General features: G+C 37.4%; 1 protein-coding gene across 2 annotated transcripts; it reads right to left on the bottom strand.

The window, feature by feature from the left end:
* Positions 1-1,297: 1,297 nt before the first annotated feature.
* On the bottom strand, positions 1,298-18,095 carry LOC127446875 (signal transducing adapter molecule 2-like). Of its 2 annotated transcripts, none has more exons than XM_051708179.1 (14): positions 17,930-18,095; positions 17,165-17,249; positions 16,817-16,892; positions 14,930-15,025; positions 14,689-14,835; positions 10,609-10,678; positions 8,253-8,445; positions 6,714-6,808; positions 6,551-6,633; positions 6,373-6,460; positions 5,684-5,738; positions 5,435-5,591; positions 5,194-5,339; positions 1,298-2,926 (listed from the first exon to the last, which is right to left on the bottom strand). In XM_051708179.1, exons 1-14 carry the CDS (start codon positions 17,967-17,969, stop codon positions 2,725-2,727), a joined length of 1,533 nt encoding a protein of 510 aa, XP_051564139.1. In that variant the 5' UTR covers positions 17,970-18,095; the 3' UTR covers positions 1,298-2,724. The 2 variants fall into 2 exon arrangements, with proteins under 2 accessions (XP_051564139.1, XP_051564140.1); XM_051708180.1 differs by having other exon boundaries at positions 17,152-17,249; positions 17,930-18,077.
* Positions 18,096-18,511: the final 416 nt, after the last annotated feature.

Raw genomic sequence — 18,511 nt, 5'->3', positions numbered from 1 at the left:
TTTTTAATTATTATAGCGCCACCAAGAGGCAAAGGTGTGTAATATTTTTGTGTGACCTCAGCATGAGCCTATACATACTTTTACCAAATTTGGTGATATTACCTCAATCCGTTGAAAAGTTATAACCGTTTTAGTAAAAATGGACATGCCCACTTCGAACGTTTTGGCATACCGTTTGACGATAAATCAGAATTTAAAAATTCCTTTGATATCTTTTCATATTGGGACTCTGCTGAATCATTCCGCACTGGTTTGGTTCCGATCGGGCAAACGGCCAAGGATGAGTTCGTTTTTAATTTTTTTTCAAACAATCCAAAAGAGCGGGAAAACGAAGGGGCGGAGCAAAATTCTGTCAGGGGTTAAAACTCTTCGGCATGACGCAAGGAATCAGATAATTTTGTTTCTAGCCCTTACGGTTCAAGATGTATGGCCCAAAATATGATTTTTGTTTGTTTTGTTCACAATAGCGCCACCTAGTGTCTGAAGGATGTGTGTCTGTACGCCTGAGTAGTGGGGTGGGGATTTGGAACCATCCTGCCAAGTTTGGAATCTCTACGACTCACGGTCTCTGACGCCCAGATACTTTTAGGGCAGAAAAAATAAAATAAATAATAAGAAAAATAATAAGAAAATCGGAACAAATACAGTAGGGTTCCAGCAACTTCGGTGCTTGGACCCCTAAAAAGCTTCACATTTCTGCCTTTAAACCCTCCAAAAATTGGGCCCATTCACTTCCATTGTAAGTGCCTCACTGTAACATAAATTTTCTCTTTTAAAGAAAAGTCAAAAAAATTTTTTGTGGTAATCATTATGCCACAAATGCTGTTGATTCAGCTTAACTTGTATTGAACCCGGAATATTCCTTCAATGAGTTTTTATAATGAAGGATTATTATCAATCAGTTATAATTTTATCAGAATGTAGGATGAAATCAAGAGGATTACTAAAGGACATACCTTTCTTATCTGCTGTGTGCTGCATCCATATAAGGACATGCTAAACTGAAATCTGTATCATTCACAGCTGTGGCTGCCTGTTTATCAGATCCTAAGAGGATGCACATGTAAGGTTGATAATTAGTGGGATATTGGCTCTGCATAACTGAGTAAAAAAAGATTGTCAAAACATGCCCTGATCGCCTATCAACTTCTGTTTATAAGATTTAATAACAGCTTAACATCCAGCATCTCTACAAGTGAAATGACATCAGTTTATGAGAATGCACCGCTCAAGTCATTTTCAAAGAGATCTTTCTTTGTGAATATGCTGGGAAAGTGTCCAATACAGAAAAGCAACCTTTGAAACACAGGTAGTTTTTATTTTCTGAAGACTATAAGAGTTCACTGAGTTGCAAAAGGAATTTGAAAAATGGGCAGGCAGGATACAAAGGGATCTTGATGTTACAAAACATTGGGTCTGCGAGTACAGTACAGATTTCCCTCCAAATCTCTTAAAACATATAGGTTTACAAATATACAGCAGCTTCTGAAATAAAGTCTTTAAATTGGTTTCTACTTTTATTCCATCTCTCGAAAGAACAAGGCATCTGGTGGTAAATAAATGTTTATAAAGTTAAGGTGCAACACAGACAGCTAGATATTTAACATCTAATATACTACATCTTTATCAAGCAGTTTAAGAAAATAACAAAGACAATTCTCGTCTAATATTTTACTACATAAACCCATCTTAAAGAGAATGTGAAATTCTGCCTATATTGTAAAGGGATTATCAATTTCAATTGGGGGTTGTCAGAAAAGTCATATACCTAAGAAGCAAACATCAACAAATTCATTATTTCCAGTTGAGGAAATCAATCATAGACCATGAAAATGATATTGTACTGTATGCAATTTTACACAGTTTACATTAAGTCAAACAACAACAGACACCTACAATGCAAACACAAGCAGCACTTGCATATTATAAATATCATTATACAGTGAAACACATGGACTGACCATAAAGCGATTGCATCTGTAATGACTTTCAGTTCATAGAAATCAAAAGCAAAGCTTGCAAAGGAATTAACAAACATTACCTGAAAGTCTCTAGCCAGTGGCATTGGCTTTAAACTGCTGTTTAATGCTACCCCCCTAAATCGGTCCCATCGTTCTGCCATTCTGATAGTAGGAAATTCTACAAGTGCTCGGAGTCTTGGCACATAAATTCATTGCAGATTTGGTGATCCATGGAATTATCATGTTCTTTATACAGTTGTCTTCTCTGTAATGCCTGGTGCCATTAAAAACACATTCTCTCTTGAAAGGCAAGAATTCAAAGTTTATAGGTCTGTTAACCCGGAAATGAATGGAAAAAAATAGTCATAAAGATACCAGTAAATACCAGTCATAAAGATTTGTTACTATTTGCATTTTACCATCTTTATCTTAATTTCAAAATCAGAAAAATAAAGAATATGCTGGTGATTAGCATAGCATGACAAAAATTATGATCTGGTTTAGTGCGATGCATTCCAAAAACATTCCTCAAAACTACATCATGGGGTTAATAAGTGGGAGAGAAAATGAAGTGCTTGCTTCCTTTCAAGTGAGTTACATCTCTGTCCTGCCAAGACAAATGTCAGCAGATGTCAGATCTCTGCATACCCCTTGACATCAATATATGCAAGAGAGAGAAAAATACTCTCCATGTCATTTCACTGTTTGGAATTTGCATCGGTAGAGAAATTCACGGCTGTAGAGTCGGATCTTCAGCACAGCCTTACAGAAGGGGTTGCTGGTAGAAGGCTGCTTGTTGCTGCTGAGGGGCAGGTTGGGCCGGGGCTGCCATCGGATAGGAGGTTGGAGGCTGACCAGGATTAGTGTTTTGATAGGCAGACATGTCCATAGCCACACCCATCTGTGCTGGATAATGGGTGGGGGCTCCAGGAGCTTGGTTCATGTATGGTGCATTTATATGGCCACTGCAAGATAAAACAAACCAGAGTTATATAAAAGTCCACTCAGTGATTTATATACTTTTTAGCAGAAAGAAATTAAAAGTATTTTTGAAATTGTTTAAATTGATACACCACTAGTTATCAGCAAACATAAACAGAAATTTACAGGGTGCAACTTTAAGCCCGATTTCACATTTGGTTAGATTGTTTGTTTCAAACCTTCCCATGCAGGTTTTTTTTTAACATATATACTAAATTTCTACAATGGCATCTGAAATGGAAAACTATTGATTTTAAATGATGCTACATCCAAGATGCTAGGTGTCAGTGTAAGTCCAAGATGACACAAAGACAAAAGTTACTGAGTGCAACTGTTACTGTAAGTACTCATTACACATTAACAATTATTTATTTAGAGTTATTCAAAATTACATTATGAATTTGGATTTGTGGTTCAGTAAGTTTTGGACTCACTAAAAAGATCCAGCTACTTAGAGTAATTCGTTTTCCACTGCTGATTTAGCAGAGGACAAATAATTTCAGTATTGTGCTCTGTCCGCCTCAGCAGAAGAATGCACGTTCAAGAACCGTTAATGGAACTGACAGTTCCGTTATTTAACCGGTTCTGAATTAGAACCGGTTTTCCATTCCCAACCCTAATCGTGAGTACTAGTGGCAGCAGTAGTTTCACAGAAGGAAGACGCTTGTTTCATGTGTTATTCAAGTATATCCCTTTAGATTTACCAAAAAAATATCACACACACAGACCAGCATTAAGACATTTTTTTCTACAGTGGATGCATTGCAAGAGATGCAAGAAATGTAAGCTGCTCCATGAAGAAAATGTATTCAAAGACAGGCAGGTATGAGTAATGCATTATACTATAACCACTTTCATAAGGATGGGCATTTTGGTCAGGTTGTCTACTCGAGTACTCGAAGTGATTACTTGAGTACTCATCGAGTACTTGGGGTGGAAATCGTAACTCTTGGGGAAACCTTCAACTCTGATTTCGCAGAGATCATGCAAACATGCGCACGTTTCACGCAAACGTTGGCACCGAGGGAGATTTACAGTCAATGATAAACCTTCACTTTTATTAAATAATATACATTAATGAGTCAAAGTTTCTACATTATATGACAATAAAACCTGTTTAGCAAACATGTGCAGAGACAGATGTTCAAAACACGGTGGATTAAACTTTCTTTTGATTATCGTAAACCTGTAGAACAAACGTTAGCACTGCAGCATCGTTTATCAGTTTGGTTGCTATGAGACGTCTCTGCTGACAATGAAGTTACCGCTGAAAATGACAACGTAATCAATCTCAAAATTAAAAATAAGGCCCTCTTTGATACGTAGTGTATAGTTGTCAGGTAGTTGTCACTGAATTTCAAATTCAGTTAAAAGTCATGTCAAGCATTTTCATTTTCGATCATCGTTTTCATGATCGATCATTGCTGTCACTTCCGAGTACTCGGGTACTCGTGCCCATCCCTATTTCATACCAAACAAACAAGACAAACTCTAACATCAAACTAGGAATGTGCACAAGTAATCGATTAATCGAGTACTCATTCAACTTTAAATATTCGACTAGTAAAAACACTACTCGAATATTGCAATTTGATTTTCCTTTGTGCCTTTGCCTGCCATGGATTACTAGAAACTGCTTTTCTCACCTAAATTTTGCCATTACAACTCAATGCATTGGTGGATGCATGACGTTGTTAAAGGAATAGTTTTTAAATGTAAATTATCTAAAGTGTTAGCTTCAGAAGACTTCGATTGTATGTTTCTATGTGTGAGTGCAAATGTTTTCTTTCGTCATTTTTGGATCTAGATGTTGTTGGTAATGTCTAGTGCTATTTTTCTCATAAGAATAACAGGTTCAACAGTTTAACTTAAATTCTAAATTTCAATTAATCGATTACTCGTTTTTTTTTTTTTTTTTTGGAGTACTCGACTACAAAATTACTTGAAATGCCCATCCCTACATCAAACGGACTAGAATATACAGTACAAAAAAAGCTCTAGTGCAAAAGCATAGTTTTTATTTAACATTTAAGCATTTGGCAGGCATTTACAAAGTGACCTACAGTGCATTCATGATATACATTTTTAGTATTGTGTTCACTGGGAATTGAATCCATGACTCTGGCATTGTTAGTCCCTTGCTCTATCAGATACATGAGCTACAGTTTTTACAAAAATATTGATCAACAAAAAGGGATGTTTGGTAACTTGCTTCACTGAGAGTTACTGACACCTATGAGTGTTTGATTACCTGATGTAGGGAGGTTGTGCTGGCTGGCTGTTGGCTGCTGAATTGACTGTAGGAGGGAGGGAACAGAGAGGTCCAGGTTGGTCCGCACTTAGACTATAACTCTGTGGAACACCAGAGGACATGTAGGCTCCAGACGGCTGATAACCCTGAGAGAGAGCCAGTAAGAATTATTTTCTAATACTTTTTAAAATGACTTTTTGTGTACTTCTACATGATTCTTTATTTTAAGTGAATGGCCAACCTGCATACTGAGAGGAGGAGGGGCTGCTGGGTAAGTGCCTTGGAGAGACTGCATTTTGGAGTATGCTGAATACATTGGAGCCTCATTCATTAACTGGTTATACAGTTCTAGAGCCTCCAACACCTTCACATTCAGCTCAGACAACTCTGAGTGCTTCCTGCAGAAGTGAGGGAGGATATACAAAGATTTCGAATGCAAGGAGCTTGTCTTTGTGCAAGTTTGATTTGTTACACCAGGATTTCAACCAACCTGTCAATCTCTTGCAGTTTCTTGTCAATCATTGGGTTCATCTGTTCACAAGCATCTGAAAAAGGAGATGAATAATTATAGTAAGCAAGAATGTAGTGATTTAGCACAGTGTTTCCCAACCTTTTTTGACGTAAGTACCCCCACAGCACCATCAGTAATGCTCAAATACCCCTTTATCAACACAAAACCAAAGATGTGTACCAAAGGCTAATAAATAAAATGTAACACTATCATTAATATTGTAATATCCTTACAAAATGAAAAGAGGAAGTTGCAGAATAGGATGTTTATTCATCAACAACAACAAAAACTTAACTGGCTTATATGCCATGAAACACAGTACACTTACTACAATTTATCTGAAGTAACCTGGGGTTAAAGAGATAGTTCAACCAAAAATGAGAATGAGATGAAATAAGAGATGTAAATTAGATAAAATACTGCCTAACATCTCCTTTTGTGTTCCATGGAAGAAAGGAAGTCATACAGGTTTAGAACAACATGAGGGAGAGTAAATGATAAAATATATATATTTTCAGGTGTACTATCCCTTTAAGTTTCTTGATAAAGAGCACAAGAGTGCTGGTTGTTCCTTATGGAGCTTGATCCTACAACCTTCTGATTGTATGTCACATAAATGTAATCAAATGGCATCGGCATCTAGAGCTAAAAAAGGGTTTTCCCAGTACCTTCTAATGTGACCAGCTCTGGGCCATCAGGTGACGAATCTGCAGGGTCTGTGTTCTGGAGCAGGTACAGAGTTCTGTCCATCTTCTCCTGTAAAGATTGAAGAAAACAATCGACATCAGATACCAAGAGAAAAGCTCTTTTTTGTTTTTATGAGCATCAATACTTTCAGACACTCACCTCATCTATATAGACAGGCTCAGGTTCAGCTTTGGCTTCAACAATGGGCTCCTCAGGAACTGTTGTCTTCTCCACATACATCTCTACAGGAAAGAGAATACAGGAGATTTGCAATTTCAGTAGATTGTTCCCGTACAAGAGGCCGTGTTAAAAAGTGTATTACCGGGCTCCGGTTCAGCATTCAGGTTGGTGGTGACAAAGTTTGATGGGAAAAGCCCAACTCCTCGATGGTTCTCTCCTTTCCACCAGTTTGGATCACTGTTGGATAACAGCAGCACTTATTAACAGTAAACGTGGTTTAGCCAGAGGAGTTTATGTACAGTATATTATACTTCTAATTATAGCAGCGACAGAGCAATATATTGGCCAGGCCAATTATCCCACTGATATTGCAGATAACAATGACTGCTCAGTCAATTAAATATAAGTGTTGGCTCCCCATTTCGTCAGTTCCAAAATTCTAGATTTGTCAATGGGTAATGTAAATTATCAGTTTCAAATATTTGTAGTCGATTTTTAGAGTACACATTAGTGACAGACCAATACACTGGCTACGCTGATTAATAAACCAATAGTTTGATACTTTGAGATTATCAGATCCTTTGAGATTGGCCAATTATTAGAAGTGGTCATTTCACCTAGTGAGAGTTCTAAAATCTATGACAGGGGTATTCATTACATCGATCATCACTTTCTCATTACTTTTGCAAGACATCCACTTGTTGATCTCGATAACAGGCCAAAGGGAAAAGAGAGAAGAGAAACCACTCTAATGCGGATTTGCGGGTTTTAATGTAAACATAGTCTGTTATGTCTAAAGTAAACGTAAATAGTGGAACAAAAAAGTGGGGTCACACTTTATATTTAGTGTTCATGATACTGTGCATTTACATAGGGAATTTCTAATGCACTACATGTAATTGTTGTGTAATTGTTTTGCAGAGCTGCTTGTACTTACATATTGTTATTACTATGGTAATTAATAATAGTAATATGTGTAACATGGACATTGTTAAATAAAGTGTTATCAAAAGCAGATTTTTATCAAAATATCTGACTTGTGTAATGCAGACTAGATCTGTCACTGTCTAGTATGTTGTTATATTAATCAAACAGCAATAAGAAAATGAGAAAACAATTCACTGCTCTTGGCTGAAGTATTTTAGTGGCTTTAAAAAGTATTTATGTACTTATAATCATACAGTGACGCCCAGTAACTTAAGTAATTTTATGTCACATTTCACTACAATTAATTCTGAATTTACTTGAATACTTGATACTGCTGGGAAAAACTTTAAGCAATGTTTTCTTAATTTGTGAATATTAAACATTGTGAATAAGTATATCTCATTCCATAGAAATGTGAGCCCCCTGATCTACGACAAGAATAGACACATTTTCTGTTTCAGACATTTTTAGATGTTTGAGTATTGAGGAAATTTTGTGTAAAATAAGTAAGTGTTAGCTTAGATTAAGCAAATGTGTGTACATCTTATTTGTTATCATTAAATCGTATTATGTATCCGCATTATTTTTGACATTGGCCACTGCTCTCTAGATGTTGCATAGTCAAATGAAAAACCCATATCGTTTAATCAGACAACTAATTTTGCCTTTGAACATAAACTCTTCATGAATTGCCATTCATTTCCTTGAACAATCCATTTATAATTATGATATAATGATGTTTAATGGTGTTTACCTGTCATCCAGGACCAGCACAAGCTCTCCAGCCTTAAAGGTGAGCTCATTGTCTTCAGCGGCCTCAAAATCATAGAGGGCGCGCACCTTGCGGGACTCTTTCACTCCAATGGTGTTGTAAGGTGAATCAGCGATTATTGTGAGGGGTCGTGTCTCTGCCTGTTGCTTCTGCTCCTGTAAGGACAGCTCAATGGCTGCACAGAGCAAGACACAAAAATATCATTGGGTCTTATTCACCTGTGTCCACATGTATTTGGGCGCATATATACACTGGCAGCCAAAAGTTTGGAATAATGCACAGTTTTTGCATTTTCGGAAGGAAATTGGTACTTTAATTCACCAAAGTGGCATTTATCTGATCACAAAGTATAGTCAGGACATTACTGATGTAAAAAACAGCACCATCACTATTTGAAAAAAAAAAAAAAGAAGAAAATAAAAATGTAATTTTTGATCAAATCTAGACAGGCCCCATTTCTAGCAGCAATCACCGGAATTTAGCAATCATGCTAAATTGCTAATTTGGTACTAGAAAATCACTTGCCATTATATCAAACACAGTTGAAAGCTATTTGGTTCGTTAAATGAAGCTTAACATTGTCTTTGTGTTTGTTTTTGAGTTGCAACAGTATGCAATAGACTGGCATGCCTTAAGGTCAATATTAGGTCAAAAATGGCAAAAAAAAAGAAACAGCTCTAGAAACTCATCAGTCAATCATTGTTTTGAGGCATGACGGCTATACAATGCTTGAAATTGAAGATTTCATACAAAGATGTAGACTACAGTCTTCAAAGACAAAGGACAAATGGCTAGCCTAACCTAACACTAACAAGGACAGAAAAAGATGTGGAAGGCCCAGATGTACAACTAAACAAGAGGATAAGTACATCAGAGTCTCTAGTTTGAGAAATAGGCGCCTCACATGTCCTCAGCTGACAGCTTCATTGAATTCTACCCACTCAACACCAGTTTCATATACAACAGTAAAGAGAAGACTCAGGGGTGCAGGCCTTATGGGAAGAATTGCAAAGAAAAAGCCACTTTTGTAACATAAAAACAAAAAGAAAAGGTTAGAGCAGGCAAAGAAACACAGACATTGGACAACAGATCATTGGAAAAGAGTGTTATGGATCTTAACCCCATTGAGCTTTTGTGGAGTCAGCTAAACCGTAAGGTGCGTGAGAAGTGCCCAACAGGACAGCCACATCTATGGCAAGTGCTACAGGAAGCGTGGGGTGAAATGTCACCTGAGTATCTGGAAAAACTGACAGCTAGAATGCCAAGGATCTGCAATGCTGTCATTGCTGCACATGGAGGATTTTTTTATGAGAACTCTTTGAAGTAGTTTAAAAGTTCTGAAATTTTTTTTCAAATTGTAATAGTAATTTTTCACATTATTAATGTCCTGACTATACATTGTGATCAGCTGAATGCCACTTTGGTGAATAAAAGTACCAATTTCTTTCCATAAGAGCAAAATCTGTACATTATTCCAAACTTTTGGCCACCAGTGTATGTTTTCCCACAGAAATCATGATCCAGCAACAAGTTTGCACTTGTTTGCAAATTGTTTCTAAACTTAAGATAAAATTTAGAACCCAACCCAAACCACACATAGAAATTAAATGACTTAAACCACATCCACACTAAAACACATCTTCTTCTCTACATTTTGGCCTTCCGTCCACACTCAGACAGTGATTTTGACAGCGAAAAGGAAGTTTACGAAAATGCTCTCCAAAGCGGACTTAAAAACGCCATTTTCGCGCTGTAGCGTGGACAGCGGAAACGGAGATATCTAAAAACGATGACGTATTTGTTTTGATGCAGTCATGTGATCCATTCAACCCAAAACCATCAATATAGTGCCCATGTTGTAGCGACATTATTGTGCCACGCTCCCTGATTGCATTCCTTCAAAGGACGGGAAGTTTACTCGGACTTGCTGTCAGGTGACAGAACACAAGGACAATTGCATTTCAGACCGTACATGGAATGGCTATTTTTTGCATGCGCAGTAAGTGGATTTAAGAGTTTTCATGCATTTTAGTGTGGATGAGCAACTTTTGGAAAATGCTTGAAAACAGCAGTGTGGACACAGAGCGTTTCGAAAACGAAACGTTTTGAAATGTATCCGGATTAATGTGGATGTAGCCTAATTGTCCATACAATAAGTATTTTTTAAAGTAACAAAAAATATGTGCATTGTAGCTCAATCTGGAATTGGTTTCTGCATAAAAATTCAACCAATCATTTAGTAGTCCAGGCCTAAATAAAAAGTGTTAAATGATTTTGAAAATGGATCACTAGAAAGTGTATCTTTAGAAAGCATGAGAATATGTAGATCCTTCCTCACCTTTGGCCAGATCATCATCATCAGCTGGTCTGCTGGTGGCGGGAGTGCTGCTGGGCTTTGTGCTGGAGCTCTGCAAGCAACACAGATCGATGAGAACACAAGTTCAGCACTGGGCTCAATATCAATTAATACAATTTATCATTTGCTGGCTTAAAAAAACCTATGTTTCTCTTTTTTTGCACAGCAAAAGCTATATGAAACAGCACTACAATGCCATCTATAGGAGTATGAATGTCAGTGCCAAAGGAGAAAGAGCAGTAGAAACATTCACAAGATTGGATAAGGTGAACTAGTGACTCACTTTCACAAAGCCATTTACATAAGTGGGTTTTTGACATGACAGCCTTTTTATGACAACCTAAGAGTGACAGAACAAAGTCTTCTGACCTATTTTTGAAAGTTGGTTAATGGCATCACTCATTAACAGCTACAGAGTTCACAAGTTCACATTCACTTTTCAAACATCTGGTCTTGTACACAATAAAAGGAGAAAGAGGAGAAAAAAACAAAGAAGAATCGACTTCTCATGGGGCCGCGAGGACAGTACAGCAAATATATGACAGGAAATTCCATTGTAGGCTCTTGGTTCTCTTGTCTCGAGTTTGCACACATGCTTCAGCATTCCAGACGTACTTGACTGCTTTACATGCCTCTAACCTATATAACTACAATGCCTGGCCAAAAAAAAGTCGCCGTTTGGATTTAAATAAGAAGATACTTAAGATCCTATGATTGGATCATTATTGCAGTGATTAATATGTTTCAGCTGGCAACAATTCTTTTAACCCTAACTAATGCAGTGTGTAGCTTCAACAACCATGTGGGAAGACGTATTCCGTGGTCGTGGAAAAGATGTTACTTGTGTTTCAGAAGGGGCAAATTATTGGCCTGCATCAAGCAAAGAAAACAACTAAGGAGATTGCTGAAATCACTGGAATTGGGTTAAGAACTGTCCAATGGATTATTAAAACTTGGAAGGATAGTGGTGAACCGTCAGCTTCGCGGAAGAAATGTGGTCAGAAAAAAAAATCCTGATCGCTAAACCGTCACATCATAAAAAATAAAACAAATCGACAGTACAACTCACAGCAATGTTTAATAGTGAAAGTAAGAGCACTTCCACATGCACAATGCGACAACAGCTTACAGGATTGGGAATAACCAGCCGTGTGGCCACAAGAAAGCCACTTGTTAGTGAGGCTAATCGGAAAAAACTACTTCAATTTGCTAAGGAGCATAAAGATTGGACTGTGGAATAATGTGATCTGATGAGTCCAGATTTACCCTATTCCAAAGCGATGGGCACATCAGGGTAAGAAGTCAAGTGCATGAGGTGATGCACCTGTCATGCATAGTATCCACTGTACAAGCCTCGGAGGCAATATTATGATCTGGGGTTGCTTCTATTGGTCAGGTCTAGGCTCAGCAACGTTATGCTGCAATAAAATTAAGTCAGCTGACAACCTGAATGTACTGAATGACCAGGTTATCCCATCAATGGATTTTTTTCCTCCCTGATGGCACGTTCATATTCCAGGATGACAATGCCACGATTCATCGAGCTCAAAATATGAAAGAGTGGTTCAGGGAGCGTGTGGAATCATTTTCACACATGAACTGGCCACCTCAGAGTCCTCACCTTAACCCACTGAAAGTCTTTGGGATGTGCTGGAGAAGACTTTACAGAGTGGTTTGACTCTCCTGTCATCAATACAAGATCTCGGCCAAAAATTAATGCAACTCTGGACAGAAATAAATGTTGCGACGTTGCAAAAGGTTGTCGAAACAATGCCATGACGAATGCATGCCATAATCAAAGCTAAAGGCAGTCCAATGAAATATTAGAGTATGCAACTTTTTTTTGGGCCAGGCAGTATAGATTTAATGTGGTAAACAGTGGCCATGTTTAGTCACATGATTGTTTTATAATCCATCTCCTAAACAGGATTATAGTAGTCAATCTATCTGAGGTTTTACCCAAACATTCTAAGCTTGCCATGTTGGTTCAAATGACAAAAAAAAAACTGGAAAATTATAATAAAATAAATAAAATAAAAAAATGACAATAAAAATGATCAGATCTTATCAGCTGCAATAAGCAGTACAAAACATACAACTATGTGTATACTACGCAAAAATATACAGTTGAAGTCAGACGTTTACATACACTTAGGTTGAAGTCATTAAAACTCATTTTTTAACCACTCCACAGATTTCATATTAGCAAACTATAGTTTTGGCAAGTCATTTAGGACATCTACTTTGTGCATGACATGAGTAATTTTTCCAACAATTGTTTACAGACAGATTGTTTCATTTTTAATTGACTATAATCACAATTCCAGTGGGTCAGAAGTTTACATACACTAAGTTAACTGTGCCATTAAGCAGCTTTCCAGAAAATTCAAGCCTTTAGGCAATTAGCCAATTAGCTTTTGATAGGCTAATTGGCGTCAATTGGAGGTGTATCTGTGGATGCTTGACATCATGGGAAAAACAAAAGAAATCAGCCAAGACCTCAGAAAAAAAGTTGTAGACCTCCGCAAGTCTGGTTCATCCTTGGAAGCAATTTCCAAATGCCTGAAGGTACCACGTTCATCTGTACAAATAATAGTATGCAAGTATAAACACTATGGGACCATGCAGCCATCATACCACTAGGAAGGAGACGCATTCTGTCTAGTTTGGTACGAAATGTGCAAATCAATCCCAGAACAACAGCAAAGGACCTTGTGAAAATGCTGGAGGAAACAGGTAGACAAGTAACTATATCCAGAGTAAAAACGAGTCCTATATCGACATAACCTGAAAGGAAGAAGCCACTGCTCCAAAACCACCATAAAAAAGCCAGACTACAGATTGCAAGTGCACATGGGGACAAAGATCTTACTTTTTGGAGAAATGTTCTCTAGTCTGAGTAAACACAAATTGAACCGTTTGGCCATAATGACCATCGTTATGTTTGGAGGAAAAAGGGTGAGGCTTGCAAGCCGAAGAACACCACCCCAACCGTGAAGCATGGGGGAGGCAGTATCATGTTGTGGGGGTACTTTGCTGCAGGAGGGACAAGTGCACTTCACAAAATAGATGGCATCATGAGGAAGGAAAATTATGTGTATATATTGAAGTAACATCTCAAGACATCAGCCAGGAAGTTAAAGCTCGGTCATAATTGAGTCTTTCAAATGGACAATGTCCCCAATCATACCTCCAAAGTTGTGGCAAAATGGCTTAAGGACAACAAATTCAAGGTATTGGAGTGGCCATCAAAAAGCTCTGACTTCAATCCGATAGAAAATTTATGGGCAGAACTGAAAAAGCATGTGCGAGCAAGGAGGCGTACAAACCTGACTCCATTACCCCAGTTCTGTCTAGAGGAATGGGCCAAAATTCCAGCAACTTATTGTGACACGCTTGTGGAATGCTATCCAAAACGTTTGACCCAAGTTAAACAACCTAAAGGCAATGCTAACAAATACTAACAAAGTGTATGTAAACTTCTGACCCACTGGGAATGTGATGAATGAAATAAAAGCTGAAATAAATCATTCTGTCTACTATTATTCATTTCACATTCTTAAAATAAAGTAGTGATCCTAACTGACCTGAGACAGGGAATGTTTTCTATGATTAAATGTCAGGAATTGTGAAAAACTGAGTTTAAATGTATTTTGGCTAAGGTGTATGTAAACTTCTGACTTCAACTGTATATGTAAAAATATGTAATGTGCAGATTATTATATTATACCCTGCTCTCATATCTTCTGAAACTTTAAGACGAGATTGCAATGACCTACATGGAAGACGTGGCAAGAAAACAAACAGGTACCAACACATCTGTCTACATTTCTGTGACCTACCATCACAGAAAATATGATGAGCTGAATAACTAATGACCTATGCAAATGTGACCTGTAAAAATAATCTAAATCCAGTCAAATTACCGGGTCATTTATGTAGGCCAAATAAGAGTCTGCTATCTGTTCATTTGCATTAGGGCTTTTAGACAGCTAACATAACAGCACATTCTCCTGCAGAGAAATCCAAACAGAACATGTTGTTGGCTGATGACAGGAATACCTGGGTATTTGGGGCAGGAAAGGTAATTCCCTCATCTTTGAGGGACTTGATGGTGGCACTGATGAGGCTTAGTTGTGGGTCTTTCTGGAAGTCTTCAGCCCACTCCACCATCAGGGCCTTCAGTTTCTCACTAACCTTTGGATGAGCCTGAGCAGAAGAGGGCAGCAGACAAGCCTGTTCTTTACACTCTGGAAACAGGATTTAACTCAATATGTATATACAGAGGGTTAAAGTTCCTTACCCTGTTCAACACACCCCGAACTTCACTGGCAAACTCTCGCGAACAGATTTCTAGATGAAAGATTCTTCCACTGTTTGAGACGCAGGCACCTAGCAACTAAATGGGAACATTACAGAAATATTTCAGCAGTTATAAGGCACATCTTTTCTATCAAGGCTGCCACACTTTTTGACCAATGATTTTCCAAGACCTTTCCATTCATTTGTGAGTACTGGATAAGTATTTTTAAAAATCACTTTGATTTAGACTCGCTAACGAATCATGCAGTCCGATCTGTGAAATAGTTTGACTGATTCGTAAAAAAAGAACTGATTCAAAAGAATTATTCGCTCACAAATCGAACATCAATATGGCATGGGACTCTACACAAGAGCAATATCTAGCCAATTAAATATTTATATTCGCTATAAAAATTTCCATGATTTTATTCATTTCAATGACTTTTCCAGGTCTGGAAAACACAATTCAAAATTTCCTGAATATTACCAGGTTTCTACGACTGTGGAAATCCTGTTCTGTAAGAAGTCTTCCATTGCGATCGGTTTGATTGACGCGGATGCGCGTGCTCGCTTGCTCATTAAAGTTAACGGAGACCTGCTTGTGGTAAGAACAAACAGTTTTACGAAATACGCGGCTGATTTTGAATTCATAACATGTTTACATTATAAAATATAGAAAATAGAGAAACAACTCTCACGCATCAAACAGCACAAGCACTCTGTCAATGCACCTGATGCAGCAACCGCTCCACATTAAACTGTATGCTTATTATGATCTTCTTTGAAGTGTTTATAAAGTGCTCTCATGCGTTGGACAACTTGAGTCGTGTTTTTTCCTCTTCAACTTGTCTCTGTTGTTTTTCAAATGAGTTTCATCATGCAACACATTTTTCACTTGGCTGTGAAGTGACATCACTGACGGGGCTTCTCCATGCTTACCGCTAATATCCAACTAATCGATACATTATCGATATTTATCGATTAGTTGTTGCAGCCCTAGATTATTGCTTAAGAAATCAATCAAGCATCTTGTATACGGTGTTCCATCTGTTTGCTCTGCAACTAAAAGTCTCTAGAGGTGGGAGAAAATACTGATATGTTGAAGTATCGTGATATTTTCCCTCATGATATTGTATTGATATTTGCACACCAAATATCGATATTATTTTTTATTTTTTTTTACATTTTCCCACATTAATATTGTGGTGCTGGGAAATGTTTTCTCTTTGCCGAATCGATCTAGGAATTCAACAACAGTCCCTAAGAAGGTGCAGTTATCATGCTTTACACATAATCCCTAACATTACTAAAATGTATCACGATTTTACAGTAGTTACATTAACTGAGGTATTTTGACAAAAGTGTTAGTATCATATAAAATAGGCTAACCTTTTAGGTAAAATTAATTATACTTTTGTGTACTGAAAATAAAGTGTTGTGCTGTGGTGTGGTAAATAAAGTTTTTAAAGTGTTTAGGCTACTACTGTATTCTTAAATACAATCATTTATTTTTAGAAAGACTCGCTACATTGACCTAACCACCGATATAGGGAGCCACTACGGTCTTATATGCTTATGGCTTTGCATTGGGCATAGATATTAGGAAATAAACTGGCCTTTTTTTGCAAACTGGCACATTTATATTAATTTAAAAATGCATTTGGTGATTTGGAAACCTTAAGTCTTAAGTCCGATGAAGAGGAATGAGAAACATTGAGTGAAATATCGCAATACACCAGGGGTCTCCAACCATTTTCAGGCCAAGGACCCCTTGGTGGGTAGAGAAACGGAGCGGGCACCCCCGTTACATATCGTATAAAATTGAGTGTTGCGTATAACCTTGTGGATGCATCTTTATTTTGTGAAACTACGGCACCATATAGCTCACCGTTAATGCTTGCATAGCAACATGAGGGACTTTGTGGTTGACTCGCTTCATGATTGACCTGAGACAATCCTTTGCCCTATGGAAGAAACACAGAGGGCGTCATGATACTTATATTGGCAAGCACAATTTCCACTGAAGAAACTTGTGATAAAAAAATTATATTATTATTTAATATTAAAACAACAATAATAACAAACAGTTTTGCCAAAAATTATTGTATGAATAAGGAAAAATGTAACAATATTATGCATGAAAGCACCAATCACAGAATGTTACTAAAAGAAACACACTGAAAACATATAAAAAATAATGAATTACTAAAATCTGATATATACAATTTTAGCTCACCCATTGGGAGTTGTCCCGACCCGGTCACAGATGTCCATAATAAGGCCCCAGTCCTCTGTTGTGTTGGTTTCACTGGTTGCTTTCTCTGAAAATGCAAATGAGTATTCCAATGAGCCCCATAATGCAAGATATCATTATAGAGCGATATTAAACTGGAAGACAAGAGTCAAAGTCTCTTGCTGAAAATATAAACAGGCAGGCACAACAACCATTAAATCCACTAGGTACATGTTATATTGTTCCCTCCTTTAGGAACACAACGGGATAAATTAGGCAGACATTTTAATGACTAACTCTTAATAGCGACAGGGAAATTGTATTCCGACATCTGATCAATATGGTATCTAGGAAAGTTCATGAAACAAAGGAACTTGAAAAGCTGTAATGAAATAAGAAACAATCTTACAGCATTACTTTGTGAGTCTTAAACTAAACTTTGTTCTTCATACCCAAACTGCTCAAAGCTTATTGACAGAAGGCATTGAAAACTGAATAACTGGACTGATTAATGTCAATTACAAAAGTTATTACAGGGAGTTTAGGACACAAAGTACAAACACACCAGTGTGACAGTTATGTTGATTACGTCTGACCTCTTTAGTATGTATATCATGTGCTATAAGACACTTTCTACACTTCAAAAGAAAAGGGATCAGTAAGAGAAGAAGGAAATAACCCTGAAGGTCTTGTGGAAATGACACACTGGCAGATACGGCCCTGTCAACATTACATCACTTCGATTAAAAACAACACTGTCAAACTCACCCACATCCTGATCGAATGGGTTTTGGCCAAATAAAGGCATTATGTGACCTTTTACTTGCTATTAATCCAGAAATCCAAGCGTGTTATCTACGGAGAACGACAAATTATTCCTCTCTTATCCATTAAACTGCGCTCACATCCACCAGTTGCGCTCTACCGTAAACTCAGTAAGTCCACGTGATGCCTGTTAGAAATCGCATTTTTTTTTTCTATGTAGAAACTGATTAAAAATATATATATTATTATTATTTTTAATCTACAGTCAGGATTTCTATCCAAACTACAATAAATAAATAAACTAATAAATACGGAATATATTTGATTGTTTTCATTCAGTGAACAACGACAACGCCAGGGGGAATTACCAGAACCCTTCTACTAAAATGTTCTAAACGTTTAGCATAAAATAGCATAACGCGGCAGTCTCACAGACATTCAACACTAGTGAGGAAACAAAAGGCCATTTTAATTATGTCTTTGGGGGTGATGCTTTAGTGTGATGTATAAACGGCTTTTGTGAGGAAACAGAAAATTAATGAATTGACCCCCTGTCCGCTAATATTCAACATGTTTTACACTACA

Source organism: Myxocyprinus asiaticus, chromosome 10 (assembly GCF_019703515.2).
Source record: "Myxocyprinus asiaticus isolate MX2 ecotype Aquarium Trade chromosome 10, UBuf_Myxa_2, whole genome shotgun sequence".
In the NCBI taxonomy this organism is placed as follows: Eukaryota; Metazoa; Chordata; class Actinopteri; order Cypriniformes; family Catostomidae; genus Myxocyprinus; species Myxocyprinus asiaticus.
Note: the sequence above shows the minus strand (reverse complement) of the source record. Positions and strands in the feature narration are given on the sequence as shown.